This window comes from Phyllostomus hastatus, unplaced genomic scaffold, assembly GCF_019186645.2.
Source record: "Phyllostomus hastatus isolate PE091 unplaced genomic scaffold, TTU_PhHast_1.1 phas_contig_1, whole genome shotgun sequence".
In the NCBI taxonomy this organism is placed as follows: Eukaryota; Metazoa; Chordata; class Mammalia; order Chiroptera; family Phyllostomidae; genus Phyllostomus; species Phyllostomus hastatus.
The window spans coordinates 21,142,843-21,164,933 of NW_025333498.1; the positions used below are offsets into that span (position 1 = coordinate 21,142,843).

General features: G+C 40.9%; 1 protein-coding gene across 5 annotated transcripts; it reads right to left on the reverse strand.

Moving 5' to 3' along the window:
- Positions 1-565: 565 nt before the first annotated feature.
- DHRS9 (dehydrogenase/reductase 9) lies at positions 566-19,254 on the reverse strand. Of its 5 annotated transcripts, none has more exons than XM_045831623.1 (6): positions 19,113-19,254; positions 10,211-10,269; positions 8,046-8,416; positions 6,841-7,099; positions 3,747-3,910; positions 566-1,152 (listed from the first exon to the last, which is right to left on the reverse strand). In XM_045831623.1, the coding sequence occupies exons 3-6, from the start codon at positions 8,356-8,358 to the stop codon at positions 932-934; spliced, it is 957 nt and encodes a 318-aa protein (XP_045687579.1). In that variant the 5' UTR covers positions 8,359-8,416; positions 10,211-10,269; positions 19,113-19,254; the 3' UTR covers positions 566-931. The 5 variants fall into 5 exon arrangements, with proteins under 5 accessions (XP_045687579.1, XP_045687568.1, XP_045687551.1 ...); XM_045831612.1 differs by lacking the exon at positions 19,113-19,254 and adding an exon at positions 12,427-12,516; XM_045831595.1 differs by lacking the exon at positions 10,211-10,269.
- Between the last annotated feature and the right edge of the window lie 2,837 nt (positions 19,255-22,091).

Genomic DNA, 22,091 nt, shown 5'->3' on the forward strand with positions numbered 1-22,091 from the left:
ACGAACAAGGAGCAGAGCTGCAAAAACTGTAGCTATAGGCTAATGAGAGCCTTTTATTGAGTTCTATCTCTCCATAGGGCTTCAGAGACACCTGAAACACAGGATTTTCAACCATCTCAGGTGTAAGTTGTATCAGATATTTTTAGTCCTGTTATATTTACAATCACCAGAATAAATGTAAATAGTCCCTACGTGTTTCCTCTTCTGGAATGTTTGGCTACCCTGTCATTGCCACTTTTCTACCAGATAGCCTTGTGTGCATCAGAGTTCCCAGCAGCCTTGAATGGGCTCTTCGTTCCCCCTTGCTTCCTCTAGGACAGGCAGGCTTGTCTTGGAGCTTCCCTACCTCCACTTTTATACCTATTTTCTTTTTTCAGTCCTCTAGTGTTTTTTCTACCCTCCTCCCTAGTGTTTTTCTGCTGTCCCTCAGCTTATAGCACCCATCCCATAATGCTTCATTACCTTTCCTTCTCCCGCCCCCATCCAAGCTTACAGAACCAAGTTCAGTCCTTCAGAGTCGGGTTCTCAACAAGGTCGCAGAGCATGTCTAATCCACTTATGAAAGTATTCTACTCATCTCTGAACATTTTAATAAGGGACAAATATTTAACATTCAGGAATGGTTGGGAGCATGGGACAAGCTGTAGAGAAGGTCATTTTGGAAGGGAAAACCTTTCAATTTCCCTTATATCATGCCAGGCATGCAAAGCCTAAATATGGGGTAGGCACCACGCCTGCCCTTCTTTGTGACATGTCATCCCTGCCCTTCCCTGGGATATTGCCAGGGAGGGTGGGATCCATTCCTTCCCCAAAAGAAGCATGATCTAAATGAGTCCAGGTTGGATCAGGTAAGGAATGAGATCAAGAAGGAAATATGTCCTTGATATTAGCCACACTGATAGCCCACGGCAGACAGTTGTGGTCAGCTGAGTCATACCGCCATGGGATTAGCCAGCTCTACTTTCTGTTTCAACAACAAAAAGTCTTGCAAAACTGCTGGCATATGAGACAGAGGTATCCAGAAAGTCTTGGCATCTTTTCCAGCAGTATAACGGGTCTTAGGGAAGAGACTGGTGAGGGCGTGGTCCATGCACTCCACCACCAGTGAGAGGTCCGTGTTCTCAAAGGATGTACCCTTCAGTTTGTCTAGACCTGTAAAAGCAGAAAAAAGTATACTTACTCTTTGGCAGAAGGGAAAGGGGAGGATGTGAAGGTTGGGGTACAAAGGGGAAGATGTACATGTGGGAATTTTGAATCTGCCATTACAACTGAGGCCTGTTGTGATGAGTTTCTATTTCTTAGAAAAGGATGGGGCAATGCTGGTTCTCAAACTTGAGTGGGCAGTGAAATTTCCCAGTGGGCTAGTTAAAGCCCAGATTGCTGGGTCCCTCCTGCAGTGGGTGTAAAGCAGGACCCAAGAATTTGCATTTCTATCAAGTTTCCAGGCGATGTTGAAGGCACTAGCCCAGAGACCAAACTTTGAGAAGCATTGCTTGAAAGCAATGAGGGAAAGATACTTCATAAAGTCTGTTAGGCTCCTGAGCCTGGAGAGTTAGGGGTTTGATTTCAAATCTGTTTTGAAGGAGGACAATGTTGATAGGAAATGTGGGGGTGCACCTGTGCTTGAATCTCCGTAATCCAGTGAAGAAAGAGAGAAGCATCACCAAAAAGCCCTGGCTCAAAAAGTTAAAGATATCCTAGTTCTCAAGTAAATGAAATGTTTGAGTAATGAGCTAAGATACTCTTGAAGAGGCAGGAGTGTTATTGAGGGATTGGAAATGACTTGCAGCATTACTGCTGCACTCTTAAAACACACCTGAGCTGTGTCTTTTCAAGGGAAATCTATTATTTTAAATTTTCCTTTCAACTTTAGGCCCCGGTAGCCACAAGTTGTTCAAAGAGCCTAAAGAAGGTTATGTAATAAATCTGGGTGGTTATATTAAACCCCTATTACTCTAGCCAGGGAAACGAAGGAAGATGAGCTTAACTTTGTGGTCTGCTTCAGAACAGTGAGTCTGGCCAATCTCCAAATCCTGACTTGGAAAACTCTAAAAAGAACAACCAGTGTAAAATTGGGCTCAGAGCCAGGTGGTACAGTACATCTGAGACAGGGCATTTGAATCAGCAGCCAATGCAAAACTTATTTTGACATGGAAGTTGATGATGAATTTATAGACATTTAGAAAGCATCAATGTCAATATCAAACAGAGGAAGTTCTTTTAAATGAGCTTTTTGTTTCCTGAATCTACTTGGAACCTTTAGAGTTGGTGGGTGAGGGGCAGCATTTAACGGCAGTGGTTTGTAAACCTATAGTGACACATCAGCACTGGGGAAGTGTGTCAGACCAGGTGTTCTAGCTGATGCACATGTTTGTCTCTGTCTCTGTCTTTCTCTGTGTGTAGTGGATGGCGTGGTTGGTGGAGTCAATCTTCTAAAAACCTCCCCAGGTGGGTCTGACTTGGTCTTGGCTCCACCTTGTGAACTCCTGGCCTTGAACCTTAGCCACAGGTGACTGGCTATCTTACCAAGCCCACTGATGAAGAGGCAAGGTTAGGGTTTGGAGGGAAAGGAGTGACACAAGTTAGGTGGGGCCCTGTTCAGCTCTAAGCAGGAGCTCAGTAAATGTTTGAGGAATGTCAAGTCAACTTGAACAGGGCCAGGAAGTTTGAGGTGCAGGTGGAGTCCTGATACAGGAAGTTGACTGACTCTTTAATGCCTGTTGACATTAGTGGGATGCCCAAGAATAAATGGCAAAGTCAGGCTACCTGGGTTCAAATCTGGAGCTTCCACTTACCAGCTGTGCAACTTTGGGCAAGTTTCTATAAAGCTAAGGTGGTATCTACTTCGTAGGGTTTATTTGGGCATTGTATTTATTTTCTTATTTAAGCATTTTAAATGAAAGTTCATGTAAAGCTCTTATAGTGGTGACAGGTACATAGTAAATGTTCACTATATATTAGTCATCATAGTCTAATCTTTATTATTACTCCTCCATCCCCGACTCAATCTCTGGATTTATGTTACTTCTTCCGTCTCCACCCCCCATGCATTCCTGCCCCACAAAGTATTTACCCAAATAATTCCTTCCTGTCCTTTAGGCTTTGTTCACACCTGGCCTGTCCCAGAAAGGCTTCTTAACCAGTAACTTTTTTTCCTGGTCTGCATTCCTTGGGCAATTAGAGACCACACCATCTAGCACCCTTCTGGGCTATTGGGTTATGTCTAAGAAGTAAAGATTAACTTTCTTCATGCTGCACAGTCTCACTGTTTTACAGTCTCACTTGATTACTTTTCATTGTCAACTAGATTATAAGGTAGTTAAGGGCCAGAGGCTTTATATTTTGTAACCTCCGTGAACTCTAAGTGATTGGTTGGCATTTACAGAAAAGAGGAGTTTAGGCTAGAGGGGAAGACCAAGGGCTCCAGTCCAGCATGACCAGGAAGAGTTGCATTGCCTTGGGTAGGGCATTTCACCTTCTCAACCCTCTGCTCACTGTTCCTATAGTGTTTTTTTTAGGAGTAAATGATATATATGTGTAATTTATATAGTGCTTAGCATAGAACCTGGTGCTGAGTAAATGCTTGGAGGAGCAAGAGATAACACTGGAATTAATAGGAATAGCTGAACCACATTTAAGATCCCTGTTATTATGAGAACCTTATTTTTTCACTTGTATTTTGGGTCTCCTTTGTGCTGCCTAGGACAATGAATCCCAGAGGACCCTGGGTCTACCCCAGAACTCACTTTTTTCAATGTAACCTTCTCCATATTGTTGTTTGACATCTGGAGACAGATGCTTCCAAAGGGCAAGTTTTTTTTCAGCCGTCTTGACTGGATCTGCTAATTCTGTTTTGAACCATCCTGGTTCGATGCAAGAGACATGTACACCAAAAGCTTTCATGTCACGTCTGTGGAAAAAACCAAAAATATAAAAACCACTGATGGTGTTTAGCTGAGGTCTATTTGGAGAACATTTGTTGACTATGGTAAATCTTTTTTGGGAATCACAGAACTGGGTGCATTGGAAAGTAGCATCTTGTTCTACCCTCTCAGTTTGCAGATCTGAAAGTCAGGGTGGTGAAGTGAGGGCTAGCTTAGTGACAGAACAGGAAAAAGATCTGGGTAGACCCACCCCCAGCCCAGGGCTCCCCCTCTCATTGAATTGACAAGCACTAGGGCTGAGGACAGGCTTCTTTTGAGCACTTAGGGTATCTTAAGGTGAAAAGGGCTGGTGACTGGCCTGGACGGACAAGTTTGCCTCCATTCCAGGAACGTGAGGAGATTACAGCACTAATGAGGATATCCTGAGGGACATAATGTGACAGTCCCTGACTTGACTAATTTGTTCTCTATGTGGGTCAGCAAGCTCTTTCATTATGTCCCTGCAGAAAACCAAACATCTCTGCATTTATGGGCAACAGGGTTTTGGAGAAATCATGGTTCCCTTTCTTTAAAATAACCCAGTATATGGCAAACCATTATATGAATAATTATTTCCTATATTTAATTTATATTTCTACCAGGAATATATAAGGAAGAAATTATTCATTTTACAGAAGACTCTACCATAAGACCTCTTAAGAACTCTACCAGTAACCTTAAAATGTGATTTAATTTATCATAGGTTCCACTTTCTAGCAACTTACCTATTGTTTAGTTTGAAATATATTTTACGTAAGTGCGAATTAGCTTGACTCTGAAATATTTTGAAAAGTATGTTGCTTGCATTCAAATAAAAAAATGTTATTTTTTAACTTAATTATATTTTACTCACCTATCTTCTAATCTCCTTTGGATTTGGAAAGCAATAGGCTCCCCGCCCCCACCCACTCATGAAAATAACATACTCTATGTACAAATGGCTTTAAGTCACCCAACTAACCTTACCAGGTGAGTAAAACCAGGATGAAACCAGTATGCTTGCTGGGCAAATACAGCTTTAAAGAGCCCAAACCCTCTCCCAACAGGACTACTGCCCTGCAGCATCCCTCTCGGAGCTGCCACTGCACCACAGCCTGCATCACAGCACGATTTCCAATGCTAGTTCCATGATTTAGAAATATGTAAACACTCCCTACGGGCTAATTTCAGGTGTGGCACAGCTGCACTGCAATCCTACATCTAAACTTTTGTTAGGATGCTGTTGCTGCAACAGTGGAAGCAAAGGGCAACCTGGGAGACTAACGGCGGTTCTCCATGATCTTGCAACTCAAAGCATAATCCCTTAACCACGGGCAGCACTTGGGTGCTTGTTATACATGCAGAAGTGCAGGACCCACCCCAGGCCCATTGAGTCAGTCTGTGTTTTGAAAAGATCAAGGTGATTCATGGGCACATTAACATTGAAGAAGCATTATTCTGACATTATCGTGTTTATTTTCTGGAATATTCAAACCTGGCAACATGATCAAATGGCAAAATGGATTTGCTCTGTCTCTATTAATCACAGTAGAATAATCTAACCTTTTATTAGTAAGCTAAACCTAGATCCCTGGTATAAGTCAGAACTCTAACATGTATGTACCTTCAACAAATACTAGTTGAATAAATAAATGGATGAACTAATGAAAAGACTATGTGTAATTTCATCTTTTCTCTTGCCTGTCATAGCATACTCATCTGGACCCTTTCCATTTGGTCCTCTAGTTTCCTCCACCCTTCTGCCTGACCTCCATCCTGGGAGGTCTGCCTATGTTAACTATATTTTGGCTTTTGTTGGGTATAGTCAGTTGGGAGTACTGGAGGGAACTCAGAAGGAGTGATGGGAGGGGTTGGACTAGTTATTCCTCCTGTAATGTTGACACTAGTGAATTTCATTCCTCAACTGAGGGTGACAGCCTCTATGTATCTAGGTTCTGGAAAGTGCCCAGTCTTCTCCCTTCAGTCCTGTGGATGGAGATGCCCTCACTGTCCCTGGATATTACACTGTCCTTTGGGATTGCCCTACTTGACTCCCATGCTTGCCATAGTCCTTTACGTGATCTCTACTCCATTTACCCAACTTTAATGTGCCACCATCTCTTACCAGAATTTTGATTGATATAACCTGTTGCAATTTAGGGGATTTTTACTGATAGTGTTATCTTCTGGTTCCAAGTATGATAGATTAACCATCCCTCCTTCCCCTGCCTCTCCCATTGAACACAGCTACAGAACCTGGACTGAATGCGTGGGACAGCTATTTAAGAACTCTACAATGCAGATGTTAGTAGGTGAGGTAGGGAAGAAGTCCCTTATTTTGAAGTACCACTGAACCACTAGAAAAATACAATACTCAAAATAAAATATGCATTGGTTGGACTCCATAATGAATAAAATGAAGGAAAATCAATGCATGTGAAGATAGATCACTAGAAATTATATAATCTGAACAGTGGAGAGAAAAATACTTAGATAAGTAAGAAGAACCTTAGGGATATGTGGGACAAACCCAAAAGTTCTAACATTCGTGTTACAGAATCTCAGAAGGAGAAGAGAATGGATTGCAAAACAAAACAAACAAACAAAAAAACACCAAAACATAAAATTTAAAGAAATAATGGCTGAAAACTCCCCAAATTTGGAAAAGACATAAACATATAGATTCAAGAAGCCCAGTAAACCTGAAACATTATAAACCCAAAGAAATCCATGCTTGGGGGCACTGAGACAAGGTGTTTATTTGCTAAACTGGTTCTTTGTTTTGAATTCTGGGGTTCTCTGATAGCACAGAGCAAAATGATGTGATCATCTATAAATTGGGAATAATTTAAAGTACTAAATAGAGTGTTTGGTGCACAGTAAATATTCAGTAAATGTTAGCAGATATTACACCCTAATATATCAACGTGTGCTTTACCTTAAGCAGTCATTGAAGCCTTCTACTGCATATTTGGATGGGGTATAGCCTCCTCCACCAAATGCAAGGCGACCCCCAATGCTGGAAACATTGATAATCCTCCCTCGAGCTTTTTTGACCAAGGAAAGCATATTTAGTGTCACATTGATGAGTCCAAACAGGTTCACTTCTACCGGTTCTCTGTAGTGCTCCACTGTTAGCCAGTCTGTGGGAGCCAGCACGCCAAGGACACCAGCATTATTGATCAGACCCCAGAGACCTAGGACAGAGAGCAAAGAAAGGAACCATGGTAGAAGCATCCTTTGTGTAAATACAGCTTTATGCAATGGTGCCATTTCCTCCCCTAGTCAGACTCGTGCATTGAAATACTCTGCAGTTTTGGGAAGTGATAGCAGAAAGGATGGGAGGTTCAACTGAAGTAATTGAATTATTCTGTTTTCTGGTTCTGAATGTCAAATGCTGAATTCAGTGAGACTTTTTGCTTTTGCTTTTGAATCTTAGATGTAAAGTAAATTAGTCTATTTTTCTTACATTGCTAGATGGCAAGGCCAAAGAATATTGACAAACTGTTCTATATGGACAAAGAGTAACATCAATATACTTCACATTTCATTTTTGGTAAAAAGTCCCATCATTTGCTTGGTTTATAAAAGCCCTGTAGTCCAGAATGCTGCCATCTTAGCAGAATCTCATGCAGAATGGGGCCCAGTGGCTCACTGCCCTATCATGACTAAGATGCCTATACTCAAATTCTCAGGCCATTTTCTATCTTTCCCTCTGAAAATGTATAAGCTCTAGAACCATTTTGTAGGGAGAAAGAGGTCTTGGGTATCCAGATGGCAATTTAGGGATTGTTCCCATATTCTCCTGTACATTTTAGCCCCAAGTTCCTTTGCTGTGTGTGGGTCCAGGGTAGCACTTCATCAGAGAAGACCAGGAAAAGTCAAACCTCCACCTCCTTTCTAAACTCACCCACTGGGACTTGAGACTGAGGATGACTTGGGCTGTGTCTCTCATGCACATGAAGTGTTTGCAGCCAAGAACTACTCAGGGCTATCCTTAGATTTCTCCAGTCTTCTCTAGTGTGTAGCTGGTATTTAGTAAGAGGCATTTTCTTGAAAGGCTATTTAATACCCGAATGCATTTTACTTAGCTTTAGTTCCTTCACAACACCCCTTCCATTACCCTTATCCCATGTCCTTTACCTTTTTCCCCAACTTGGCGTTTCACCCACTGGGCAGTCCGCTTGACATTCTCGGGGTCAGTGACATCCAGAAGTACCGTGTGAAGCCTCTCGGAGGTTTCTGCCTTTAAGGCTGTTGCTCCCGATTCAGTCAGACAGGCAGCAATTACACGAAATCCTTTTTGATCAAAAGTTCTGGCTGCCAAGTTTCCAAAGCCCTTGTCACACCCAGTAATGAAAATATACTTATCAGTGATGTCTGAAATCTTTAGTTGTCTTTTATAATTCCATAGGAAACCACAAAAGATCAGGAGGGCTAACACCCAAAGGAGCATTGTTTTCTTGTATATGACAAGGTCACTTCTTCCTCGAACAATAGAATAAGATGTTGTCCTGAGTGTGCACAATTAGAAAAGAAATTCAAATTAGAACCATCAAGCATTAATTATAAACCAGGGTGGATGACCTTGAGATATTTTAATCCGCAGGAGGAAGTGAGTAAGAACTGTAGGGCATTTGCGTGCTGCCTCAGGTCTGAGCATCAAGGCAGCCCCAGCCCCCTGAGTCACAGCTGCAGGACAACTGGGGTGGAGGGAGATTATCAGGGCCCACCCCACAGAGCAGCCGCCTCTGCTGGGCCTGTGTTGGCTTTCTCTGCCTGTGGAAGGAAGAGAGACCACAGAGAACAACACATATGGGAAAGACCTCATTTCCTTCCCCCACACCTCAGAAAGTTTCCTCGCATTGTTCTGGGTTTACAAATCTTTACCCTTGATCTAGATGCACACTTAGAACCAAGAGAGGCCCTGAGTATTTCATAGATAGAGAACAATGGATAGATAGGCCCATGGATGCTTCTGGAATTGTGGCTGTTTACAGACCCTGTGTTCAAAAAATACTTGCAAGGCCAAGAAATTTTACAAACTTTGTTTGGACTTTTTTTTTTATGATTTTCTGGCTTTTCTTTTACATCATTTATAAAAATCACTTTTTTTTCCTGATTGTAAAAGTGACTTGTGCTCATGGTAAAAAATATTTAGCAAATAGAGAAAAGAATTAAAAGAAAATAATGATTATCACATTTGTTTCTTAGTATTTTAGTAATTTTTTTCTAGCTTTTTTCTTGTGCATGTAAATATTTTTCTCCTAATAAGGAACATAAGCACACACAGACAGAATTACACATACACACATGTGCCCACATACACACAATTTTATTTCAACTGCTTCATAAAGAATAGGTCATTTAAGAGCCCTGGCTGGCATAGCTCAGTGGATTGAGTGCGGTCAATCTTCACTTCTCAAGGAAAATTTAGGTTCTGCTTTCATTTTTTTCTGGATGAAAGATCTATAGCTAAAGAAACAAAGAGTAAAAGACTTGTCAATTGATAAAAATGAGTCAGAGATAAATGCTAGAACACAGTAGGTTTGGGCACACCAGTTGATTCTTGTGGTATGGCCAGGGTTACTTCTAAAGCAGTCAAGCTTTTTAGACTCTCCTGGCTTCACAACTGGGTACAGTTTCCCCAGACCTTTCCTGTGATGGGTGACTGATTTGTTGAAAATCAATGTCCTTGCGGCAAGATTTCCCCTTCACAAATATGTAAATACATTAAAATGTATAATTTTGGGAGGATGTAACTAACTCTTACAAAATTACATATGTAGACAGTCTAAGGAAATTTTATATTTATAAATTCAACTAGTGTAGTGTTTGCTTAAGCCTGGCCTTGATAAATTATTACTGAATAACTACATATTGAATATATTCCCTGAGTGGATTCTGTAGGTTTCATTGCAATTCAAATCCCATGAACATTACTTGAAAAAGGCAAATGCTCAAGGAATTTAATGTGTCTTGGGGCACATTTGATCCTCTCAATGACCTTGTGAATTAGACAGGGCACATTATCTGCCTCATTTTACAGAAAAACTAATATTCCAACTAATAAATGTAAAAGGAATGATGAGGAATTAGAAAACCACCACTTGGCATCTAACATAGAATCAATATTTTCAGTCAAGAATGATCAATGGGTACTAATACTAGTGGGTGAAACTCAGAGGAGAAACAATAATTATAGAATCTCGAACAATCTCCCCATAAGAGGCATACTAACTTAAAAAAAAAGCAACAGTAATTTCACTGTGGAGAAATCCAGCAGATAACCACCTGATTCAACTTACCTGTGAAGGCTTCACAAAGGCAAGCCAGTGTTTTCCTGTCACACCCCTCCTGCTCACCCCTGCCAAAACAGGACGACACAGAAAGTTTCCATTCCCTGCTCTAGAACACACTGAAGCTTGTGGGTATTTGCCTTTTTAAAATAACTTCCGTGGGATTTGAGTCGAAATGAAGCCTACAGACTCTATACAGGGGATGCATGCCATAGTTAGTCTATGTTCTAGAGAGCTTCAGAGAGAGGTGTCACTGGAAGTGAGGGTTTGTTTTTTGTCAATTGAGCCAATGAGTAAAGGGTATCAAACTTAAGAATACATTGAAAGTGCTGGAGCAATGAAAAAGTGCATCCAAACACCACAGATGACAAAAGTACAAGGGAGATAGGCAAGACAGACAGCTAAGCCAGAAAAAAGTTAGAGTTTGAGTTGACTTTATGGGAGTTAAATATAATGTAAGTTGTTTTTCACTGAGAGAGCTCTTAATTAATCATTGCTAGGTGGTTTGGATGATGTTACTGGCATTGCATATACACATCAAAACACAATTTTAAGAACATTTTAAAAAATCATTATTTATCAAGGCCAGACTTGAGCAAAACACTGCATGAGTAGAATTTATAAATATAAAATTTCTTTAAAATATCTACATATGGAATGAAAATTAATACCAGTAGTTATGGGACAAACCAAGGTCACGTGGCTCCTGGTATGGCACACTTTTCATGAATCTGAAGGTCACGAAGGAAAAAAAACACTGAGGATCTTCCAGGTGCCACACTGGAGAAGACGCAGAGAACTCCTGGGCACAAGCAGAAGCTAGTCATGCATGGGCCACTTCTTCCCATTCTACACAACACCTGGCCTATTGTCTTCAAAAATGTCAAAGTCATGAAGGAAAAGAAGGACTGAGGACTATTCCAGATAAATGGAGACTAAAGAGATGTGATAACCTAATGTAATATGTGATCTTGGACCAGAAAATCATTTTTTTCGTTTGCCAGAAAGAACATTATTAGGTCAACTAGTGAAACTTGATTCAGATCTGAAAAAAATGTTGCATTAATATTAGTTTTTTTCTTTTTTGTTGTTTTTTAAAGATTTTTTAAAAAGATTTTATTTATTTATTTCTTTTAGAGAGGGAAGTGGGGGTAGAAAGAGAGAGAGAGAGAAACATCAATGTGCAGTTTCTGGGGGCTATGGCCTGCAACCCAGGCATGTGCCCTGACTAGGAATCGAACCTACGATGCTTTGGTTCACAGCCCGTGCTCAATCTACTGAGCTATGCCAGCCAGGGCTAATATTAGTTTTTCAAGTTTGATAATTTATTCTGATTATGTTGAAATGTCCTGCTTTTTAAGAAATACACACTGAAATATTCAAAAATTAAGTAGCACTGTGTCTTTAACTTACACTCAATTTATTCAGAAAATATTATGAATATGTATATAAATAAATAAACATATTAACACACACACATATATATGAAAGATAGTGAAAAATAGAAATATGGTTAAACGGTAATATTTAGGAAATCTAGGTTGTATTACTCTTTGAACTTTTCCATAAGTTCTAAATGATTTCAAAGCAAAGTGTTGAAAATTTGGCATGTGAAAATAAAAATTTTTTCCTAAGAAAAGCTTCATTGGATTGCTTTGAGTCCCATGCACAAAATACATAAGAATCTAGTGACTTTGGGCACCAAGTTTTCTGCATTCTACTTTTTGGTAAGTTCATCTCCACAACGACTGAACAAAAACACAAGCTCAAACCAAAGCGGTCAGACGCTCCCTTCCCTTCCCTTCCCTTCCCTTCCCTTCCCTTCCCTTCCCTTCCCTTCCCTTCCCTTCCCTTCCCTTCCCTTCCCTTCCCTTCCCTTCCCTTCCCTTCCCTTCCCTTCCCTTCCCTTCCCTTCCCTTCCCTTCCCTTCCCTTCCCTTCCCTTCCCTTCCCTTCCCTTCCCTTCCCTTCCCTTCCCTTCCCTTCCCTTCCCTTCCCTTCCCTCTCCCTGTCAATCTACTCCTCTAGCAAAACCCATTTTTTAACTGCTCACAAGCTAACAGAGAGGAGCTGTTTAGTTGTTAGGGATGGACTCATTAAATTGTGCTGTCTTCATGAGTTTTACCTCTGAACTAAGAGTCATTTCAGATGCAGGTGTTCCAGCCTGAAGCCTGAAGCCAAGGGACTGCCACTCTTGACCTACAGTTTTGCAAAACCCATTCTTACCTCAGATATTGTTTGAAAATTCTGGTTCTTCCTCAGTCCCTAAGGTTCACTTTCCTCTAGGTCATTGGACCAAGTCAGCCACAAACCAACACATACCTTTGACCTCTAATAGTATTTTAGCTATGATCAGAGCCCTCATCAGAGTTATTGGGAACACGACTTATGTACACAGAAGCCGAATGATAGCCCATTGGTTCATTGATCGGTGACAAGTAAATGAGTAACAGCAACTAAGGGGGCTGCCTCGGGCATACTCTGTTCCTATGGTCACTTCCACATGGCTCCCTAATCCCAGCAATTCAGAGACTCGGGGCACTAATCTCAGTTGCTTGGGCTGAGAACAAAGTACAGGCGAGCAGATCTGCAGCCCCAAGGCCGCTGTGTGGGAGGACGGGTTCAGTACTCAATGTACAGCCTCTGATGAACTGGCCATAGAAATTTTTCTTAAGCCAGAATAAACACTAGCCAATTTGCTAGTAAAAATCTTGGCACAAGGGCTGAGACCACACACACACACACACACACACACACGCATGCACACACACAGTGTAGAGCAGGGTTAGGAGCTCACGCCTCAGAATCAGGCAGCAGAGACCCAGCCCCAGTTCCTCTATCATCAGAACATCACTGGGCAAATTACATATTATTTCTTAGCCTCTAGTTTCCTATCTGTAAAAGAGAAAATAACTACGTTGGAGAGCACCTGATAAAGAGGCTAAATGCCCTCTACACAGGAAGAGCTGCATCACGATGGCAGCATCGGTGGTTTCCACCTTGTGAGGGGCTGTGGGCTGGATGCACTGCCAGTCTCTAAGCATCAGTTTCTCGATCTCAGCACTTTCGACACTGTGGCCAGGAAATTATCTGTCCTGTGTATGGCAGGGTGCTTAGCAGCACCCTTGGCCCCTACTCATGAGATGCCAGTATCACTCTCTCCCTAGCTGTGACAACCAAAAATGTCTCCAGACACTGCCAAGTGGCCCTTGGGGCCAAAATCACCCCCAGTTGAGAACCACTGGTCTAGGACTTCCTCGTTTTTAGGGGTCTAGGATGTCACAGCACCCAGAACTACTTTTCTGGATATTCAGTCATCAATTCCTTGGAAATGACATACTGATGAGAGTTTATTTTTTTATGGCCTTACCAGAAAAATTTTGTTACTTATAAATATTACTCATATCATGCTGCTGTAAGAGGCTTGAATTCTGGCTGTGTCTTTTGCGTTTGGGCCATTGTGGACTCCTCTGGGGTACCCTGCAGGTAGGTAGCCTATTGACTCTACAAAATTCAGAATAGGACCTAGAAAACCCACAGTCCTTGGGATTTCCAGGTGACCAAGTCAGATAGGAATGACAGTAATGGCTATGATTTATTGAGTGCTCACTATGTCCTAAGCCCTCTGTTCAGATCTGTAAATATTTATCTCTTTTAAATCTTATGATATAATTATCTCCATTTCACAGATGAGGAAACAAATTCAGAAATGCAGGGTAAGTGGCTCAAGATAGAGTTAGTGCTGCTTCTGGAAATGATGCCTTGGCCACCCTATTCCACCATGCTGCTTTAGTCCTCTGCCCCAGGAGAGAGAAGTTTCCACTCCAGCCCCAGATTTTGGGTGATAATTGAATTAGTCTTTGGGCCCTCTCGAATACCAGGGCAAAATCATCATCATCATCACACTTCCAATTACACAATTTCAAAAATTTTTGAAAAGTGTTTAAGTAATATTGATCTCATTTAAGGATTAAACTACTTCTGTGAGCAAAGTAGGTTAGGTATCACACATAAGGTCATTGTCAGAGAATGGCTAGAACTACAACTTTGGTCTCTGAACTCTCAAACTGTAAAATGAGGAGGGGAAACTGCAAAGAGCTGGACACATCAGTTAATAAGAGGAATGAAAATACTCTATCAAAATTCTCTGCCATGCCACAAAGATTCAAAAGAAACAAGGAAAGGAGAAGTAATTTTGTATTTTCTCTGCCCCTAAGAGTAACCACATGACTTCAGCTACAGGAAAATATCGCAACTACATTGCTGTCCTTACTAACTTCTGCTGCTTTTAACTTTCTCTTTGTGGTTTGCTTTCCCTAGTAAAAAATCTAAAATAAGATACTTTGATTTCACTTCTTTTAGTCATCTTCCTCTGCCCTATAAAAATAAATGACACAGTTTTAAAAAAAGACTATAATGTCTCACAAAAAAGGAAGGAACATAAAAAACTAACATCTCAATGTCATGATGAAGTATACTTTTTTAAAGCAAACATAGAGTTCTTTCTATACCACTTGATTTTATTTCTTTATAACTCCACGAAGGGCTTTGTTTTAGAAAGCAATACTAAAATTAGTCAACACTGGTAGGAATTTGTAGAATCTTTTTCTACTTTTAATTCGTAGTAATTGTGGCCTAAGGTGAACTAACCACTAAGTTATTTATCTACATTAAGTAGAGTACATTTAGCAACAGCTTTCTAAACTATTCTTTCTTTGAGCTTTTCTTGCACAAGCTCTCTTAGTACTGACAGCATTCTAGACATGTAAGTTGCTTGAACATCTCAGTATTGGAAACCTGGTTAACTTACACTGAATTCATTTTTATGTTGATCTTTTCATTGAGGTAAGAAACTCTGTTTTTTTTTTCCCAATGCAAGTAACCTTTCATAGATTTCTGCTGTACTTTAATTTAATAAAAACAAATATTTGGGCCTAATGACACAAACTAAATAATGACTAATGAGTTATACTTTTGTAAAAAAATGTTTAAGTTAGGCACCCAGAAATCTAAAGAAATTTTAAGATAGAGCCAAAGGGATTCTGCATGGAATAAGCTTACATTAAGCAACAAACACTACTTTGAGGGTCTGATCAAAATAACAGTAATAGTGATTAGGATGCTGCTTATGGTAGAGTTGAAATGCTGCTCATCATCATGGAACATTAAGCTCCCTCACTGAATGGGATGCAGAAGCTCCTTCACCAAGAGCATTTCCCTTGAACCCTGCTTCCTGCAGGAGAGAGGAGGCTCGAGGTGCCCAGAGTGCCCTCTGTGCAGGTGGACAGTGAGGTGTGCAGAAGTGAGGTGTGGAGAAGTGCGCGCTTCCTCTGCAGATCCATTGCAGAGGTGTGCCACCGCTCTTAGTGTAGGGGAGACCTGGTAGAGTTATGGTTGGCATTTTTGTCCTAAGATAAAAGTGTCTCTGATTTTCTTTTGCCTCTTCTGAAAACTTTTAAATTATAATTCACCATGACATCCATAATTATTATTTAACTAGTCCCAGTCCCTCCTGGGTTTATTACTTTGCTCATATGCCTCCTGACAGTATTGGCAGGTTAAGAACTATTGTCAAAGCCACATTTACTTTATTTATGGTCACTAAATAAAAATTGCTAACTGGAAGAGATTATATGTTGTATTTTATTATAGCTTATAGTTACAAGGCTTCGAAGAAAGCTTAGAATATAGAGAGAATGCTATATATAGATGCAGAAAGTGTATTCAAATATTCAGCATCTTTTTAAAAATTATAGCTATCTTTGAGCAGAAGAAAAGATCTGAGCTTTTAAAGATGGTGCCTTAAGACAGTGAAATTTGTTATGAGAGTTTTAAGAGCAATTCCCATTTGAAATGTATGCTATGATTTTTCTATTTAAACATTGAGGGCTGTTCTAATCACTAGACACAGTTTTCAAATCTCAAAAATACAGTGCAAAGATGACACAACATTTCAATCATTTTATGCCTTATCGAGCCAAGGGTATTTTTCAAGCACCTAAGATGTGCCAAAGGGTACTAAGATAAATAAAGGACAATCCTTACCCTTGAGTGAATAGTGTAGCAGGGCATTTCACAACTATTTCTACAACCTAAATTGATTTTCAATTTAAAATTACATTTCATTTAAACTTTTCCCCCAACTGCTAAAGGTCAGCTCATTGAGAGAAGGGATCACAACACCATCTGAATCATAAAGTCTGAAACAAGGGCTGCCAGGATTATGTGGCAACAAAACCAGCAAACTGGCTTTCTCCCTTACAAGAAGTCCAAGTGAAAACAGACTTTGAGTGGGACCTCAAGCCAGTGTACTGCAGGTAAAATGCCAACCACTGGATCGCAGAATGGAGAGTAAAATCTGAAGCAGGTTTATTGCTGTCATCCTGGTAGTCCAGGAATCAAATGTGCACTGTGAGGAAGGTCCTTGTGTGCTTCTGACCCAGCAGGCCTTCCCACCCAGTTTAGTGTGCAGGGGTGCATCTGTCTAAGGCGACATCTGATAATATTGGTAAAGCAGGGGGACACAGATCAGCCGTGCAGTTAGAAGCGAATGTGATGTTCCAGTAAGAAACCCAGCAGAGAGTCCTACTCTTTTTGGAGCTTCTCTCACTCCAGTTGCCAATGACCAATAATTATAAGATTCACAGATGGTGTTGAATAGTCACAGAGGGAATAACTAGACATAAATCCAATTGTAACCCTAGGATACTAAAGAATATTTAAAAAAAATACCTGGGCAGCTCAAGGCAAAGTCCCCAGTTACTCTGAGAGCACTTCTATTGGGAGATGGACTCTGCCCATCACAACCTTCTAACATCCAATTTTTTTAGTAGCCACAGTGGACCACAGCATGAAAGACTACTTGATTAATTCTGCAAGAGTGAAGAAATTCAAAGACAAGACTGACAAGAGCAATGAAGAAATAAACGACACTTCCAGCGAAGATGGAGGTGTAGGTGGACACACTGTGCCTCCTTGCACAACAAAAATAAGGACAACAACAATTTAAAAACATAAAAACAACCAGTAATGACAGAAAATTGAACTGTATGGAAGTCTGACAACCAAGGAGTTAAAGTAGACACATTCATCTAGACTGGTAGGAGGGGCGGAGTTGGGTAGCTGGGTAGAGAGAGTTTGAGGCAGGGCAGCTGGTTGGCCCTGGGCTCACAAAGCAGCAGCAGGCAGACCCAGCAAGGTGGCAGATTGTGGAGGGGCACGGAGCATCAGGTCCCACATTTGCGCGCAGATAAACCAGGCGAAACTGGGGAGTGAGACAGACCACGCAACCCAGGATCCCAGCTCAGAGAAATAAAGCCTCAAAACACCTATTGAAAACACCTGTGGGGGCTGAGGTGCCAGGAGAAATTCCCAGCCTCATGGGAGAGTTTGTTGGAGAGACCCACAGGATCCTAGAATGTGCACAAACCCACCCACACAGGAATCAGCACCAGAAGAGCCCAATTTGCTTGGGGGAAGTGGGGGAAGTGACTGAAATCTGGCAGACAGTGAAGCAAGCGGTACTGTTCCCTCTCAAACCCCTGCACCGCATATAGAGTTACAACCCCAGCAACTGGGTTGCCCCTGCTGAACACCTAAGGGTCTGCCCTTCATACATAACAGGCTCAACAAGACAAAAAAAAAAAAGGCCTAAATGAAAGAACAGACCAAAGCTCCAGAAAAAATACAACTAAACAACGAAGAGATAGCCAACCTATTGGATGCATAGTTTAAAACACTGGTAATCAGGATGCTCACAGAATTGGTTGAATTTGGTTGCAAATTAGATGAAAAAATAAAGGCTACGCTAAATGAAATAAAGGAAAATTCACAGAGAGCCAATAGTGATGGGAAGGAAACTGAGATTCAAATCAATGGAGTGGAACAGAAGGAAGAAAGAAACATCCAATCAGAAAAGAATGAAGAAACGAGAATTCAAAAAAAGGGGAGGCTTAGGAACTTCCAGGACATCTTTAAACGTTTCAATAGTTGAATTATAGGGGTACCAGAAAGAGAAGAGGAAGAACAATAAGTGGAAAACTTATTTGAACAAATAATAAAGGAGAACCTCCCCAATCTGGCAAAGGACATAGACCTCCAGGAAGTCCAGGAAGCTCAGAGAGTCCCAAACAAGTTGGACCCAAGGAGAAACACACCAAGGCACATCATAATTACATTACCCAATGTTAAAATTAAGGAGAGAATCCTAGAAGCAGCAAGAGAAAAGGATACAGTTACCTACAAAGGAGTTCCCATCAGACTGTCAGATGATTTCTCAAAAGAGACCTTACAGGCAAGAAGGGTTTGGAAAGAACTATTCCAAGTCATGAAAGGCAAGGAACTATATCCAAGATTGCTCTATCCATCAAAGCTTTCATTTAGAATGGAAGGGCAGATAAAGTGCTTCTCAGATAAGGTCAAGTTAAAGGAGTTCATCATTATCAAGCCCTTATTATATGAAATGTTAAAGGGATTTATCTAAGAAGAAGAAGATAAAAAATATGAACAGTAAAATGACAGAAAACTCGCAATCATTGATGACCATACCTAAAACAAAAACAAAAGCAAACTAAGTAAACAACTAGAACTGGAACAGAACCACAGAAATGGAGATCACATGGAGGGTTATCAACAGGGGAGTGGGAGGGGGAGAGAGGTGGAAAAGGTACAAAGAATAAGTAGCATAGATGGTAGGTAGAAAATAGGGTAAGAATAGTATGGGAAATGTAGAAGCTAAAGAACTTATAAGTATGACCCATGGACATGAACTAAAGGGGGGGAATGTGGGTGGGAGAGGGTGAATAGGGTGGATGGGAATGAAAGGGTGAAAATGGGGCAACTGTAATAGCATAATCAATAAAATATATTAAAAGAGAATCAGAAAAAAAGAAATAAATGACAAACTCAATTACCTGTTATCTTTTTACAGATGAATTGGGACCTAGACGCTGCTCTGGACTTGCTGGGCTGACTGTGAACTGTCCTCTGTGCTGGGGAGGAGGCACTGTGTCTCTCTCTGACCTTGCTGATCCTCTTGAGATGCAGGTGCCTGGGCTCCTGGCAAGCTCTGAGTGCCTGTACATATAAGGAAGCCTCAGGTTCCCTCCTCACTCTGAGTCACTCTTATTGTGACATGGGGTGGTGACTAAATCTTCCTTCTGAATGAAGGAAGCCAAGAAGTTGTGGGTTATATGTTTCCAAAAACAGTATCTTTAGTAAATTAGATTCAGTAACATTCAGAAGGGACTTAAAAATTGTAAATTTTACATTCCTGTAACTGTGAGTACAATCTCTTAACCAAATTCAGCAGGTGAAATACTAGAGCATGGAAGCATTTTGTAAACTGCCTGGCAGCAGGGTTAAATTGTGATTACTCTTCATGATCTCTAGGTTGTTGTTTTTTCTTTCTCCCTATTAATATCCCTTTACTGATTTAGTACTCCTTCAGTCCTAAGAGAGTCGTTACTGGAAATGAGTCTCTGATGATTCTTTTGACCACTTTTTAAAAAAACCATTGGTGAGCAAGAAGATCAAACCAGTTTAATGAAACAAGGTTTTGGACTTAATTAAGAGTCTTAATTTACGAGTGTTTTAAGGTATGGCAAGATCTTCCTGATGTGGTTACTGGAGCTGAAATCACTGAGAATAGGAAAAGATGGACCCTCCCTTCCAAGAGTTGGTCTGTTTCTGACTGTGTCACAATTGACCTGGCATATCCTGGGATGGTGGTAGGAAGTCCTGAGGCCATGGTGATGAGGGGGAAGACACGGCGGTAAAAGTCACCACCTCCCCAACTACCATCTCCTTAGGCACAAAGGCTGATGGAGAGGTACAAACTCCACTGTCTGACTGTTTAGTTTCACTTTTCTTACATACTAATTTATTGTTATACATCTCAGATTTCCCAGGCTTCTTCTGTGTTCCTTCTTTTAAAAATACAGTGTTTTATGGTTTCGTTGGGGTGAGTGGATAAATGAACATGTCTGTCTCGCCTGAGTCCGGACAATGCTGTCACCCTATAAAATAATTGGGGACTTCAAAAGAACAACACAAAAGTGAATTTTTTTAAGGTAAAGATTTAGGGCACAAAAAAAATGTGCCAGACATACTTTTCCCCCTTTAACATCCTACAAGTTAAAGTAAAGCTTAAAGAGAAAACCTCTTAGAGAAATAATAGATTGATTTAAATCCATATGAAGAAAGGTATAAAGGATAAATATTGGGTCCTTTTGTGGGCAAGTCATTGTTACTGAGAGGTGGAGAGAGTTGCCGGCACCTGATTGGTCATGGAATAGAGAATGGAAGAGGACAAAGAAAAGCCTACAATATTAGTAACTTTGTTGATTCATTATTCTTGTCTAGTGCAGCCCAGGTTTAAACACTTCCCAATATGGATGAAAAAGGGGCCACATACTAAACCTGACAAGCTCAGGGCAGGTCAGCATGGTGGGGGGCCCTACAAATTCCGAGGCCAAAAGCAACCCCATAGGATCCTCTGAACATAAGAATTCTTAGCTACAGGCAGGTCATGGTGTGTAGTCACATCTGAGGCCCAATGCTTGCTTAACAAAGGCTTATCTCTGCCTTGAGTGAGCCTGTCTGTTATCCTTTTGCATCTAAGACAACACAACTATGACGAGTCAGAGTGATTGCCTTTTCCAGTCCCCTCAGGACACAGCTGGCCCACAGGCACACCGGCCTATAGCACCCCTTACTGTTATCCTGTTCCATGCACACCATCTGATAAGGGTCAATTAGCTATCTGCTACTGACCAACGTGAAAGAAGTGTGTGTCTCTTTGTTTAATTTTTTTATGCAATTCCAGAGATTTCCCCCAATTTTGTTTCTTCTGCCCCCTAAATCTGCCATCAATGGATTTCATGTAACCCTCTTTACACTTCCTCCTTTGAGTCTAACATATAAAATAAGCTGCAAAACTGCCATTCCCTGGAGCATTTTCTCAATCCATTGAGATTTTGCTTCCTGGAAATTATCATCATATTGCCTCAGATAAACTCATAAAACTTCAGGCTTTTCCCTGGCCTGTGTGGTTCAGTTGGTTGAGAGTCGTCCCATAACCAAAAGGTTGCGTGTTTGATTCCTAGTCAGGGCATGTACCTAGGTTGCAATTTCGGTCCCAAGTCTGGGTGAGTACAGGAGGCAACCAATCAATGCTTCTCTCCAGAATGAGGTTTCTCTCTCTTCCTCTCTCCCTTCCTCTCTAAGAGCAATGAAAACAGGTGAGGTTTAAAAAAAAATTCTGTACAGTCTTGGACATTTCTTATGTTGACACCAAGTAGACTTTTTGAAAAAATCAGATGTTTTGACTGATTCATATATTGAGAACTAGAATTCTTGCAGTGTCTGGATCTCTCAGTTCCAGGGGACCCAGTTGTTAAGAGTTTAGTTTCGGTGGCCCTGGCACCAGGGTTGGAACACTGGCCCCCCTCGTCCAACAGTTCCATTTAGGTGTTCGGTTAATGGCGTCGCTTGTCAGCAGCACTTTATCCAGACTGGAATCATATCTGCATTCGAATGCACATCTTAAGTGCTAAATTTTCTTTCATTCCATTCCTTAATAAGGCAACCTGTGAAAGTGCTACTCTGTTCAGAACTCTCCTTATATTAGGCTTCTGGTCATCCAAGGTGATGTAAAAAATCCAGAACCAACCTGCCATTCTATTTTTTTAATTCCTTTTAAAGACAGAAGATTGCACTGTGGATTTCATTCAAATGTAAATGGCAATGTTGACAATTGGACTGTAATTATATAGGGGCAAGGCTAGATACTGCCACAGACAAAGTGCTAAACATATGACTCTCCTTTGTCTTCTAAATTCACAGGTTCCCATGTTTCCTTCCAATTTCTGCCTGAGGGTGGCTTCTCCACT